Source organism: Bidens hawaiensis, unplaced genomic scaffold (assembly GCF_021521415.1).
Source record: "Bidens hawaiensis isolate Kalapana, Puna unplaced genomic scaffold, B.hawaiensis_p1.1 tig00015976_1, whole genome shotgun sequence".
Taxonomy (NCBI): domain Eukaryota; kingdom Viridiplantae; phylum Streptophyta; class Magnoliopsida; order Asterales; family Asteraceae; genus Bidens; species Bidens hawaiensis.
The window spans coordinates 320,011-333,279 of NW_027492439.1; the positions used below are offsets into that span (position 1 = coordinate 320,011).

At 32.3% G+C, this 13,269-nt stretch overlaps 2 protein-coding genes across 2 annotated transcripts; both read right to left on the minus strand.

Annotated features, from left to right (window-relative positions):
• Window positions 1-1,089: 1,089 nt before the first annotated feature.
• LOC143550229 (serine/threonine-protein kinase D6PKL2-like) lies at window positions 1,090-3,766 on the minus strand. Its single transcript, XM_077040922.1, has 2 exons — window positions 3,184-3,766; window positions 1,090-2,037 (listed from the first exon to the last, which is right to left on the minus strand). Exons 1-2 carry the CDS (start codon window positions 3,750-3,752, stop codon window positions 1,152-1,154), a joined length of 1,455 nt encoding a protein of 484 aa, XP_076897037.1. The 5' UTR covers window positions 3,753-3,766; the 3' UTR covers window positions 1,090-1,151.
• Window positions 3,767-6,484: 2,718 nt separating this feature from the next.
• LOC143550221 (uncharacterized) lies at window positions 6,485-9,871 on the minus strand. The gene is made up of 9 exons (XM_077040917.1): window positions 9,752-9,871; window positions 9,129-9,314; window positions 8,399-8,525; window positions 8,243-8,326; window positions 7,941-8,137; window positions 7,728-7,823; window positions 7,547-7,640; window positions 7,344-7,457; window positions 6,485-6,630 (listed from the first exon to the last, which is right to left on the minus strand). Exons 1-9 carry the CDS (start codon window positions 9,869-9,871, stop codon window positions 6,527-6,529), a joined length of 1,122 nt encoding a protein of 373 aa, XP_076897032.1. The 3' UTR covers window positions 6,485-6,526.
• Between the last annotated feature and the right edge of the window lie 3,398 nt (window positions 9,872-13,269).

The following is a 13,269-nucleotide window of genomic DNA, read 5'->3' on the forward strand; positions in this document are numbered from 1 at the left end:
AAAATGGTTCAAAGAATATGGTCAAACTTAAAAAGTGTGCTATTAAATCCATAAAAAGTAGTACTCCTTTTTATGCACGGATATTGTCATATTACAAGATGGTTTGAATCTCAAAAACAAATTGTATGAATATTACAAAATTTATGAAATGTTTTTTTCAAGATTTAGTGTATATCCACACAATCTTACACGAAACGTATATACTTATTCTCATACTTTCTCATAGATGATTTTTTTACAAATATATCTATAAATAAGTTACGCTATTTCGAATTAGTTTAATTTTAACATATAAGTGATCGACTTCAAAGTACTGATCAAAGATAAATAAATATTATGTTTCTAAATACCTTAAACTAGTTATTGTATATATGGTGTCGTATCACAAAGTGTTAATGGTTAGTGTTTAGCATCAATTGATACATGAACATGATTTGAAATTTCATTCTTTGATTGAGTTGTTTCAATAAATCAAATTGCATAAAATATAAACAAATTAACTAATTAAAGGTCATGCAATTGAAATATGGTCATACCATGGCTCAGGTTTGCACATCCAATAAACAATCTGATTCAATCACAGTCTCATCGCCACATAAACATAGTTTAATTTAATTTAACACATTCACATACTACTCTTCAATCAAATAACAACTCTTTTGATGATTCAGGACCGAATAATTTATATTTTAACGATTCAAGACCGAATAGTTTATATTTTATATGATGGGGGTTACCATCAATTATCCATTCACTATCCAATGTTATGAAGTTGACCAAATACCAATAATTTGATTGACCATAATCTTTTTTTAGCGTTTACCCGTGACTCAAAATGGACCCTTGATAGGACCCGCTTAAAAAAAAGGAAATTATGAAATGTCAAAACAAAAAAAAAAGATGTATAGCTTTTAGTCCAGTAAAAATTATTATTTAGTTGTTTATTTATTCATTTAAAAAGTAAAAATGTTAAGCCCAAAGAGGACTATCCTCGTATATGATATTAACATTAACCAACACAAACTGTCACATTTTTCACCAACCGTCCAAAACAAAACATAACAAACCCCCCCCCCCCCCCCCCCCCCACACAAAACATAACTCAAACAAAAACATCTTTACAACATTAATAATTAATTAATTAAACACTTTCAAAAGAAATCAAACTCCAAATAGTTCTGAGACCCCTTCTTCTCGGGCGCGATCACGAGCGCCCCCGTCTTCTTCTCCAAACCCGAACTCACCGGGGAGTCAACTCGGTCAAACACCACCGCCTTCGGGACCTCCGGTGGGCTCGCACACCGAATCAATGCCCAGTTCACCCCTTCAAAAAATGGGTGTTGTTTAATCTCGGTAGCTCCTCTCTTATAAGCCAGCCGGTTTCGTGGCTCTTTTACTAACAAACCCCGGATCAAATCCCGCGCTGGAAAGCTCACCACGGGGGACTCGGGGAAACGCAACGGCTGCCCGACGACGTTGGTCAATGTGGCCCGGTTATTGGGCCCTTTAAATGGGGTCTTACCGAAAAGTAACTCATATAAAAATATTCCAAGTGTCCACCAATCGACAGCACTTCCATGCCCTTCGTTTTTAATAATCTCAGGGGCTAGATACTCGTGGGTCCCAACAAACGACATTGACCGGACCCCAGTGGGCTCCGCCATGAGCTCGGGCAATGGGGTTACTTGGTTGTTGATTTCTGACTTGGGTTTTTTGTCCTTTTTGTCTTTTTTGGATCTGAAGAATCTTGGTGAGAAACATGATGTGGGGACCACGCATGATGGTTCAATGCACGACGTTGGCTCGATGCAGGCGGGTTGGATGCAGTAGTTGGAGGTCTTTCGAAGGGGTTCGTTGCTGTCGGAAGATGAGTTGACCATTGTTGGGTTGACTGAGCAGCGAAGGGAGAGATCGAAGTCGGACAGCATTATGTGACCGTCTTCTCTAACGAGCACGTTTTCGGGCTTTAGGTCGCGGTACACAATCCCGAGCATGTGTAGGTATTCCATGGCGAGGAGGATCTCTGCTACATAAAACCTGCAAAACAAGTATGCAAAAAGACATGATTATTACATTAACTGATTCAAGTTCGGCCCATTGGTTATGATTGAATAGATCGAGTTACACTGAGGTTAAAAGTTGCTCGTGTAAACGAGTCGTGACATTTGTGAATACTTGAGTTCAGCTTGTTAAAAGCTTAAATCTAGTTGATTTCAAGCCTAAATTGAAGCTCAATTAATAAGTGAGCCCATGCATTCGAGTTCTAATAAGCCCGCGTGTTAGACGAGACTATTAGTTATATAAGTATAATAACTTTTATTTAACTAAATAAAACTTATATTACAAGATATAAGTATGCTAAAACTATAGCTAAATAATATATAGGGTGAGGTTCAATGAACCACCCTATACATAATTAAATGATATATAATTCTTATTTAACAGAATAAATATAATAACTAATTATTATAGAATCAATGTATATTAAAAGATATAATTATGCTAAAACTATAGCTTAATAATATATAGGGTGAGGTTCAATGAACCACCCTTAAATGATATATAATTTTATTTAACAGAATAAATATATATTACAAAATACACATATATTATAGTTTTTTTATAATAAATATATGTATGTGAATAACTATGCTAAACTATAACTAAATAATACATATTATGTTAAGTGTATAAATTTGTAAATGCATAAAAATATATATATATAAATAAGTTAAATAATTAAATAATAAAGAAGCTGAACTTGAGTTTTGGATGTAGATCTAGAAACAAACCAAGCCTGAGCTAAGCTCGCGCTTGTACGAGTTCGAGTTTGGCTCAACTTCTTTACACACCTGATTTTAATGACAAGACCTCCCAAATCATTTTGTTTTAGAAAACTTTATAAGCATTGTGTTTTAGGGTCAGCCCAACCCGTCTGACTCATATTAAACCATATGAAAAACCACCCTGGCCGTTCTCGCCTATTTTTCCACCTCTACATTTTGGCTGTCAAGTTCATATCTATCTATTGTTTTGCTAGACCTTGTGACTTGTGATCCAACCTTATATCAAGATTAGTAAATATTCAAACTTTATGGAAAAAAAGGCTATCGAGATTAATAAAAGATTCAAACTTTATGAGAAAAAAGGAAAAAAAAAACCAAGTTGGGATCAGAATAATACTTGACAGCTTGTTCGCAAAACCGCTTCGCGGGTTGCCTCTGTCTCAACATATGCAAATCGCCACCCGGGCAAAACTCCATCACCAAACATGAGAACTTATCCGTCTCAAAATGAGTATACAAAGTAGGAAGAAACGGGTGATCCAAACATTGAAGTATTTCCCTTTCCGTTTCTACTCGTGACAACTTGTTCCGACCCTCGAGTGACACTTTATCCATCACTTTCATTGCAAAATAAGATTTCATGCCACTGAGTTCACACAAATACACACTGCCAATATCACCACACCCCAATCTTTTCAAAAGTCTGAAATGGTTCAGACCCAAAACCCCGTCTCTTGATCTAACGGCCTGGATTGCCTCCCACCGTGAGTCGTTGGACTTGTGAGGTTTGCTGATGTGGCTACTGAAAGTACTGTAATTACTTTCATCACTTAGATCAGTGCTTGTGCTTCCTCTGCATACACTGGTTTTCCCACTTTCAGTATTGTCTGTTTTTTCAGTGGATTTTGAAATGCTGACGCTTTGAGTGGTCGGTATCGACGGTTTTGTTCCTTTGACCGAGCCCATTGACTATTTCACTTGTGTTGTCCAACCAAGCAACAAGCTTTGACCTGGTTTTGATGATAATATATAAGTCAAATCTTGAATTTAGATGTTTCTTGTGGATCTGCATTTGTGGAAGAGTTTTAAGTTGTTAATTTTTCAAGATTTGTAAAGCAAAAAACTTTTCCAATACTTGAATACAAACGGGTCGGGTCGGGTTTTTCTCGGGAGCACATGTTTCATATTAGATCTTGAATTGGGGTTGTTTGGATGTGTGTTTAAAAAAATTGCTTGAAATTAATTATCAAATCTTGTAAAAGGTAGTGTGTGGATTTTGTTTAATAGCTTGAAGCAGAATTAATCACATGATTTTTAGTTTGATAAATCTGACTATTTGAGTATTAAAGGCCATTCTTGTAAAGTAATGTTTGGCAAAAACCTATAAACAGAAATCAGTTTTGTGACAACTATTCATACTTATCCTATATAACCAACAGCAGAATATGTTAACCCAAACATTTAAAATCGATTATAATTACCTCTTCGCGATCCGCTACCGTCTGATTCCACCCCGCGACAAGTTACATACCCAAAGCCCGGATTCGTGATCCTGTGTTAATCCACATGTTAATTTACACACCATATGCTAAAATGAGCTTCAAAACAAACAAGTTTTATGAATAAAGTCAGCAAATTTCAAATGATGACAGATCTGCTGTCAATTAACATCATCTATATTCAAAATCTCAAAACAAATCAAGAAGCCTTCAAAATAACAGTTCCAAGAACACCCGCGAACCGAAACTTTCAAGAAATCAAGAACCCATTAACAAAAATTCATAAAGTTGTGATCTTGCTCTTCACCAATAAAAAAAAAGAATTAATTTGCAAAGCTAAATTAGAGTTTCAAGAACACCCATCAACAGAAATTTGCAAGAAAACAAGAACCCATTAACAAAAATTCATAAAGTTTTGATCTTGATCTTCTTCAATAAAAAATGAATTAATTTTCAGAGCTAAATTACAGTTTCAAGAACACCCACCAACAGAAATTTGCAAGAAAACAAGAACCCATTAACAAAAACTCATAAACTTTTGATCTTGATCTTCTCCAATAAACAATAAACAGACTTGCAGAACACCCACAACACAATTTAGCAAAAAAAAAGAAAAAAAAAACAATTATCAAGAATACATAAAGCTGTGATCTTGATCTTGTTCAAGAAACAATAAACAGAGAGCTAAATTACAGTTTCAAGCACACCCACAACAGAAATGATCAAGAAATTAAGAACCCATTAACAAGAACTCATAAAGCTGTGATCTTGATCTTGTCCAAGAAACAATGAATATATTTGCAGAGTAATGTGACCCCACAGCAATCAATAGTTGAAAAGACAAATGGGAATCAATCAAGAATCAAAGGATGATACCTGAAAGATGAGAACAACTTTAGGGTTCTTGGTGAAGCATGATTTATGAAAGAAAAGAAGGAGATAGTATAGTATTAGTATTAGTATTAGTATTAGTATTAGTATAGTGGTAATGGTCCAAATAATAATAGTTTGGTGTGATATAAAGAAAGAGTAAAAGGAGAGAGCACTCTGTCCCATAATTGTGGTCTAAAGATGAAAAAAGGTTTCGAGTGTTGGGGCTGTCTATGTGGGGCGGCTGCCACTGCCCAAGATTATTGTGAATATCGAAAACTTTGTTGCTTGTATTCTAATTGTTTTTGTTTTTTCAAAAGATAAAGCTTGATCTAAGGATCTTAGAGAATCAATATGTTTAAAGGGTTTAAATCTTGTTAACAAAATAATCCAAGAATCAAAAAGTTAAGGGTTCAAATCTTGTTACAAAGTAATCCACGAATCAAAAGGTTAAGGGTTCAAATCTTGTTACAAAGTAACCCAAGAATCAAGATATTAATTATAGGGTTATAGGGTGTTAAAAAGGTTAGCAGGTTCGACATGAACACGACACGGACCTGTAAATTGTGTCGGACATATGAACTCAAACATGACACGAGTACCCTCGGGTCGACATGAATGTGAGCCTTTTAGCCAAATGGTTTTTTATACTTTATATATATTTTTTCGTATATTGATACATTAAAGTTACAATTTTACAATAAGAAGTACAAAGGATTATCCGACAATTACGTTTAAGTTCTTTTGACTTAACATACCTAACCAATTTAATTTATCAGATAAAACATATCAAGTAAAACTTATGTATTTCTCGTAAATAAAGCAAGTAATATTATTTGGTATGACATGTCATTAGTTATAACTAACTTAAATTTAATTTAATTATTATAATAATATCCTACATTTGAAAAAAGAATAAGTATAACCAAATGTTGAAGCAAAGTTTGTTTTATAAAGTTAGATCTCATTGTTTCATGAAAATAGATCCCTAATTTGTCCACTTCACAAAATTAGATCTCTTTTTTGTCACGTTTATGTACTTGGCAATATTAAGGGTTTGGTGAATATGAATATGTTGGTCAAAACGTGAAGTAATTTGATGATTACACAGCTTTATGGTTGGTTTAATGGGAAGTAAATGATTGGCAATAGTTAAAAGCAACTCAATACTTTTTTTAACTTAATCAACATCACATCCCATACTGAAATAAACTTCCAAACAAACACAATTGAAAAACATTAACTTCTTTCCTACAAAACCGACAACGAAAAGTAGTCACAAAATATGCTTAAAATCTACATCACAAAAACCCTTTCAGAAGAATGTAGCACAAACCGAATAACTTATATAAATATAAAGAAACAATCGACCTATGAGAGCTCGGTTATAACCCTTTCACACTTGTCTTCTAAAATCTTGACAGCTTCAGTAAATAACACCTCAGGTGGCAATGCTCCAGTTGATTCAATAGTAACTAATGCACAATAAAATCAAGAGTTGTATTCAATACAAAGGATAGGGGGCAACCCAAACCCGTTTAAAATTTTGTTAAGTTGACTGAACTAGTTACCAAACCAGCCCGACTAGTGATTACTAGGCCTGTAAACGAACCATTTGGCGGGAAGTTTGTTTATGTTCTGCTTTTATAATAAAGAAACGAACATGAACAAAGTTTTTGGTTCGGTTAGTTATACAAACCAGCACGTGTCTTGTTCATGAAACTTTGCTTATTTCCATTCGTTTATGCTCGTTCATTCATGCTCATTTATGTTAGTTAGTGTACGTTTTTATAAGTTTGTTCATTCTAGTGTTCATTTAAACTCTTAGGCCTATAACAATTTAGTCTAGCTCCATTGACTTTTTGGGCCCAATAGATTAAAATTCATATTTACTTTTAACTAGTGTTAACTCAGTAATGTTCGTTTAATATTCATACGCATGCTTGTTTACGTTCTTGGGCTGTTTGTTTATACTCTAAACGAGCAAACAAAAATAAACATGAACACGCTCGCATTCTTAACCAACGAACAAGAAAACCTCGTTCTTTTAACTGTATGTGTTCAGTCGTTGTTCAGTTAAAAGTCAAATAAACGAACATATAAACGAACACGAATGAGCATATCCCATTCATGTTCATTCGGTTCATTTGCATGCCTAGTGATTATGCAGCTAATTAACTGTACTTACAAATAAAATGATCTTTGGCACGTCTTAGTGCCACTTTATCCTCCCGTCCCTCTTGAATGCATTCACGACATAGTGTACAGTCTCGTGGTCTAGCCACAGTTGCCCTCTTCACACCTATCAAAACGTGATATCATATGGTTTAAACAACTTTCATGTATTTGGAATAAAAACTTCAGAAAGTAAAAATATAACAAAAAAAATACCTTTACCCATATCTTCAATGTCAAACACATTAACAGGGCATGTTTTTACAAGTTTCTCGGCATCCTCGTTCTCGAAGTCTTGCAACAATACAACCTTGAATAAAACAAGAAATATCTCATGATATTCTGTAATCTGTCACATGCCAATATACAATGTATCTGTAAAATATTATGTTGTTACCTCAGGAAGCATTCGGTACCAAGCAGTGGCAACAGGAGACCACTTGGCATGTGTTTTACCAACACCTTTAGTAGCATGTGCTTCTAGCTCAATTTCCTATATACGTATAAAAACATCATTACCACTATGTTAAATAATAATAACAACAACAACAACAACAATAATAATAATAAAAGGGTATTTGTGTAAATGTTATTGATACTAAAGAAGCACCTGTCCAGGGCCAAGTTTTGAGATAATAATTTTCTCAGTGACCGTTATAGGATTCTCTGATAATTCTGGTAAAGATGTTTGGCTGGAAGTGAATGACGTGTAAGTTTTCGGTTTTGATGTCGAGTCTGAAGCATTTTTTTCAGTGGACAGAACATATTCACTGCCAGATGGCAACCACTTAAGATCATCTGAGTACACTGTGTTGCATCATCATGGTCATCCATACAACACAAGAAGCTAAAATTAGGTTATGTTCAAAAGTCAAGATTTTGAGCATCACATGTAAGGATGCTTTTTGTTACCTGTGAGGCGTTCACCAGATTTCTTGTTACACTTAACATGTAGTTTGAAAACAATGGTGTTTTTCTCATTAGGGACATCGTTTTCTGGATAAATAAATAGAAGTTAACAATGTAAATATGTACATGAAATTGTATAAATATCTAAAAGATAATAACCTATATACTCGAACAGCCTTGGATCAACTTTTATTGGAATGAGACCTAATCGGTGTGCAAGAACTTCATCTTGTACAACTGATGTATTGTTTGCAACAAAAACCTTCTCAATAGCCATAGTAGGGAACTGCATACAAAACATTAAAAACAAATAGAGGTTCAATTGACCTCTGCATTGCAAGATTTAGGGGTGTGCATGAAACTGAAAAATAACCAATCCGAAACCGAAAAACACAAAAAAAAAAACAAAAAACAAAAACAAAACAAAATCAAATCCAGCGTGCTGGTTTTGTGTTTTTGTGAAAACAGAACTTATAGTTCGGTTTTGGTTTAGAATGAAACAAAAAAAACACAAACCAAACCAAATGAGTAGATTTCCATTTTTTTATTTTTTTCATTATAAGTAACTTATAAAAAATTTAATATTTAATATATATATATATGTGTGTGTGTGTGTGTAACTCAAATATGTTATCCCAAATGAAATGTATAATAATAATCAAATAGTTATTAATAAACAAAATGATTTAGTGCTTTAGGCCATAAATCATTATTTTGCCAAATTTTTTTAGGCCCAAAACTTTCAAGATCAAATGACAAAACCGAAAAATCAGAAGCCCAATAGAAATTTCGATTTTTGGTTTGATTTTAGCCCAAAACTGACCCAAACCGAACTGTGCACGCCCCTAGCAAAAAGTAACATACAAAATAACAAGAATAAAGAAACTACCTCAGATATAAGGATTCTTCTGAAAGCATTCGCAATGGAAGCATCGATTCCGATCAAATCAAACTCCATATCTTCTTTATCGAGCCTAATCACTTTGACTTGAAAGTTTTTCCTAAATTCATCTAACCTTAAGCTGTTATCCACTCCCAACGCTGCATACGCACCGGAGTAGACTATATCCTCTGTCTTCAAAATCATAATAAAAAAACAAACACAAAAAAAAAAAAAAAAAAAAACTTAAATTCAGTCATCAATCCAGCCAAATAGCAATCGAAAGTAGGCGTGTTTGTGTTCGTTCATTTAACTTTAACCAAACGAACAAACAATTAAACGAACACAGTTTTCTTGTTCGTGTTCATTCATTAAGAAAATGAACAAGTTCGTGTTCGTAAACATAAACGATGGAACGAACATAACTGACCTAAAACAAGTTAAACGCAGCAATGTTGTGAGCCTAAAATGTATTAAAACGATATTAAACTGTAATGTGGCAAACAAATTCTAATGGATATTTATTTATATGTTAACGAAAATAAACTTAAAAAACGGAACTAAATTCTAAAATTTAAATTAACAAAGTTTTTTCAAAATTAACAGTGAAGAAAAAGGAAATAGAAAGGTACGTGAGTTGGAGCATCGTTGTTGCAGGAAACTCGAGTTTTCTGGAGTAGAAGATGAAGAGGAAGCTGATTATTATTCTGCGGTGGTAGTATAGGCAGATCCAACACCGGAATTTTAGGCATAGTTGCGAATTGCTGTACAATACGACGACGGTGAAAGGAAGTCGTCTTCGATAGGGTTTAACAGAAAGAAAGGGTTAGGGCTTTGATTTAAAAGTATCTCACATATATAATTTAATTAATACCTTTAGCTTTTCTAATTTGTAAATTTTGACCTTACATGCATTATTAATCTATCAATTCTTGCCACTTGTTAATCTTATAGTCATCTTTACCTTTTCTTTCAATCAATTTTAATATATGGTTATTATTTAAGCCATTTCAATATATGAATTCAAGCTTATTTTTAGTAAACGTAAATCCTAACCGATTTATTCATTAACATTAATGATGAAATAAGAAAATAAGGAAATATCAAACTTGAAGTTACGGGTCTGTCAGAATAAAATTTTAAAGTCACAATTAATTGCAAATTAAAGAAAATAATGTACATCATTGTCGAATAATTTGGATTTGTATGATAATAAACTATAAATTGTTCTTAAACTATGATTCAAGCAGCAGTGCACAATTTTTTTATATAAGATTGGTTTTAAATTTGGATTTAAAATTTTCTCATGTGCATTTGAACTCAGAAAAATATGTATTCTCTCAATTTTCTCCAAACATTTTGTATAAATATTGCAAATATGGATAATACCTATTATAGGTATCTTGGTGTTTAGTATTAAATAATTGAAGTTGAATATTATAATTATAATCCATATGATTTACTAAATGAACCATCTGTCATTTATTTATATGATTTTTTTGTATAGTCTAAAGAGTTTTAGCAAAAAGAAGATCAATATTTACTTTTCAATATTTTCTTTCATAACTCATACCAAAATGCTTTAGAACATATATTTTATGACTTGATTTATACTTTTTTATGCATTTGAATATATTTAATTTAATATGCCTTATAAGACAAATTACTTAATTAAAAGTATTCAAAATTTTAAACCAAAAAACTTGTTTTAATCCCATCCCACTATTTCGCTTTCCAATAATCATTTAGTATATTGAAACATAGAATATCTTCTTCATCAGTAATTTACATAATTTGAATATTATATTAACTTCAATATTATATTAACTTATTAATTTTATTTTCATATAACGAGTTGGAGTTATGTTTAGTACATACTTAAACTCTTTATTGTGGCTTATATTCAAAATAATAAAGCTATACACAAAATAAAAAAATACAGTTATAACATTTATTATTAAAATATATTATAAAAATTCATTAAGATTCACACCTTAATTATATATAATGTAACTTAATAGAAATATTTATTATTTTTATATTTTATTATATGTAACTTAATCATGATCCTCATTACATTTCAAGGATATTCTATTTACACATTAATTTAAAAGAAAACAATAATCCGGTTAAAAGTCATTTACTATGCTTCCGTAAAATACGAAATCTTTGCTTCTTCTTCTTCTTTTTTTCTCTCTATAAGTTGTTAAAATATATATATATCGATTAATTAAATATTTCAACAACTTCCCATAATAATAACTAATAGCATGGGATTAGTATTCAAAATTTAAACATTCCTTATCCAATACTTTCAAATAAAAATCACTATCTTCACCTTATATAACTTTAAATCTTCTAATATTCTACTATCCTAAATAATCACTGTTATTTTGAATAATGACTTTAAGGTTAGTATGTCTTTGTCATTTTCCTAGCAATTACATTCATATGAAATGAAACAAATCATTTTGTTATAATTTAATTTTCGGTTTTATATGTTGCTTGATTGTACAATTATTAATCGTAAAACATAAATTCAATTAAAAGTTTGTCACACACAAAATATTAATGACAACAAATTTATCATGATCAGTCAATTTCAAATTCTAAAGATTTTATGGATGATTATATCATTAAACTTCAGGTAATGAGGTTTTTGGAATAATCATGTTTTTTTTATATAAGCGATAATCGGATGATCTCAAATGACATCATATTGATTGATTAAAGGTTATGATATTTTATGTAGTATGAATATTTTTATTTTGTAAGTTTCATGGATATATTATCATTTATCTAGGGTTGGTATGTACTTGAAGAATCTTATATGTCACACAGACAACTACACGTGGCTATATCAAGAGTTACAAGTAGACCTATATGTTATCTTATAAAGAGTTACAAGCAGACATGGACTAAAGGTTTTGATTTTTTTAATAAACAATGTATACCGACCAATACAATCACAAATATAGTGTACAAGGAAGTTTTTACTTATGTATAACATATTTGTGTAATCTTAGTTATGTAATTTGTGTAATTTTAATGTAAGTTGTAATTTTATTAACAATACATGATCATTTTGTTGACTATATTTCACTTAATGGTTAAAGTTTAAAATTTTCATCAATTACCCGTGTAAGACACGGGCCTCAAACTAGTTATCTATATATAATGCTTAATCAAACTCATCACAAACTACTTTTTTACCCTGCATGGACAGGTTGGATAACGTACGGGGTTGTTGGGTAATACTTTGTGGTTTATGCTTTGTCGGGTTGGGCTTAGTTGGGCTTTTGTATGTAAACTGAGATCAGTTGATCTTGGTGCACTTTTAGTTTGTTTTGGGCCTAGTTGGTAGTCTATATATAGGATATATGTTTATGAATTTAGGGTTGTACGTTCATTGGTATCATTCACCTGTGTAAGTTGTCAAGGGCTTAAGCACCCGACGTATAATATACATGTGTTTTGAAGCTTGTTCATTGTTTTTTTACGTGTGTTTGTGCTTGTTACATAGAATCGGCTTGATGATTAGTTTTCGCCTAATCAATGAGTATCTTGATATCACATTAAAAGATCCTGTCACGGGACTTATAATTGGTATCAGAGCTTATAGACCTATTCTAGGCTTGGTTATTGGTGATATCAGGGATTCTACCGGTGATTTACGGGTGTTTTTCTTTGGTTGAGGATTTCTGGAGCTTGAAGAAGATTGTTCTTAATGTTCTTCGGCTGGTGAAAGTTTAGTTTGGAATAGATCTTGGAAGATCTCGTGTTTAATTTGAATCCCCTCATTCTCGGGATTTAGTTAAACATTCAAGGATTACCATATCTTGAACCATTCCAATTTTTCGGTAAATCTGTTTCAGTTCTCAGGTTGATTTCAAGGCTCTCGGGAAGATCTCCAAGTCCTTGGTTAAAATTCAAGGTTTTCAGGAGGATTTTCAAGTTCTCGGGTAGATTTTGTCATTCTTGGGCAACCTGGTGTGTCATCGGATATTGTAGACAGTTCTCGGTCAACTTTTTGTGTTTTCAGAAGAATTTTGCTGTTTTCGGTCATTTTATCAAGTTCTCGGTTAAGGATATTATGGATCAATCTGCTGTTAGTGCGTCTTCCAATGCCACTCTTCATCAAGAACTTTAC

Coding starts and splice junctions, on each gene's coding strand:
- LOC143550229 (XM_077040922.1), bottom strand. CDS start 3,752: ATGGGCTCGGTCAAAGGAACAAAACCGTCGATACCGACCACTCAAAGC. Junction 2,038..3,183: donor TTTTGCGAACAAGCTGTCAA/GTATTATTCTGA, acceptor CTTGTTTTGCAG/GTTTTATGTAGCAGAGATCC.
- LOC143550221 (XM_077040917.1), bottom strand. CDS start 9,871: ATGCCTAAAATTCCGGTGTTGGATCTGCCTATACTACCACCGCAGAAT. Junction 9,315..9,751: donor ACAACGATGCTCCAACTCAC/GTACCTTTCTAT, acceptor ATGATTTTGAAG/ACAGAGGATATAGTCTACTC. Junction 8,327..8,398: donor AAGGCTGTTCGAGTATATAG/GTTATTATCTTT, acceptor TTATTTATCCAG/AAAACGATGTCCCTAATGAG.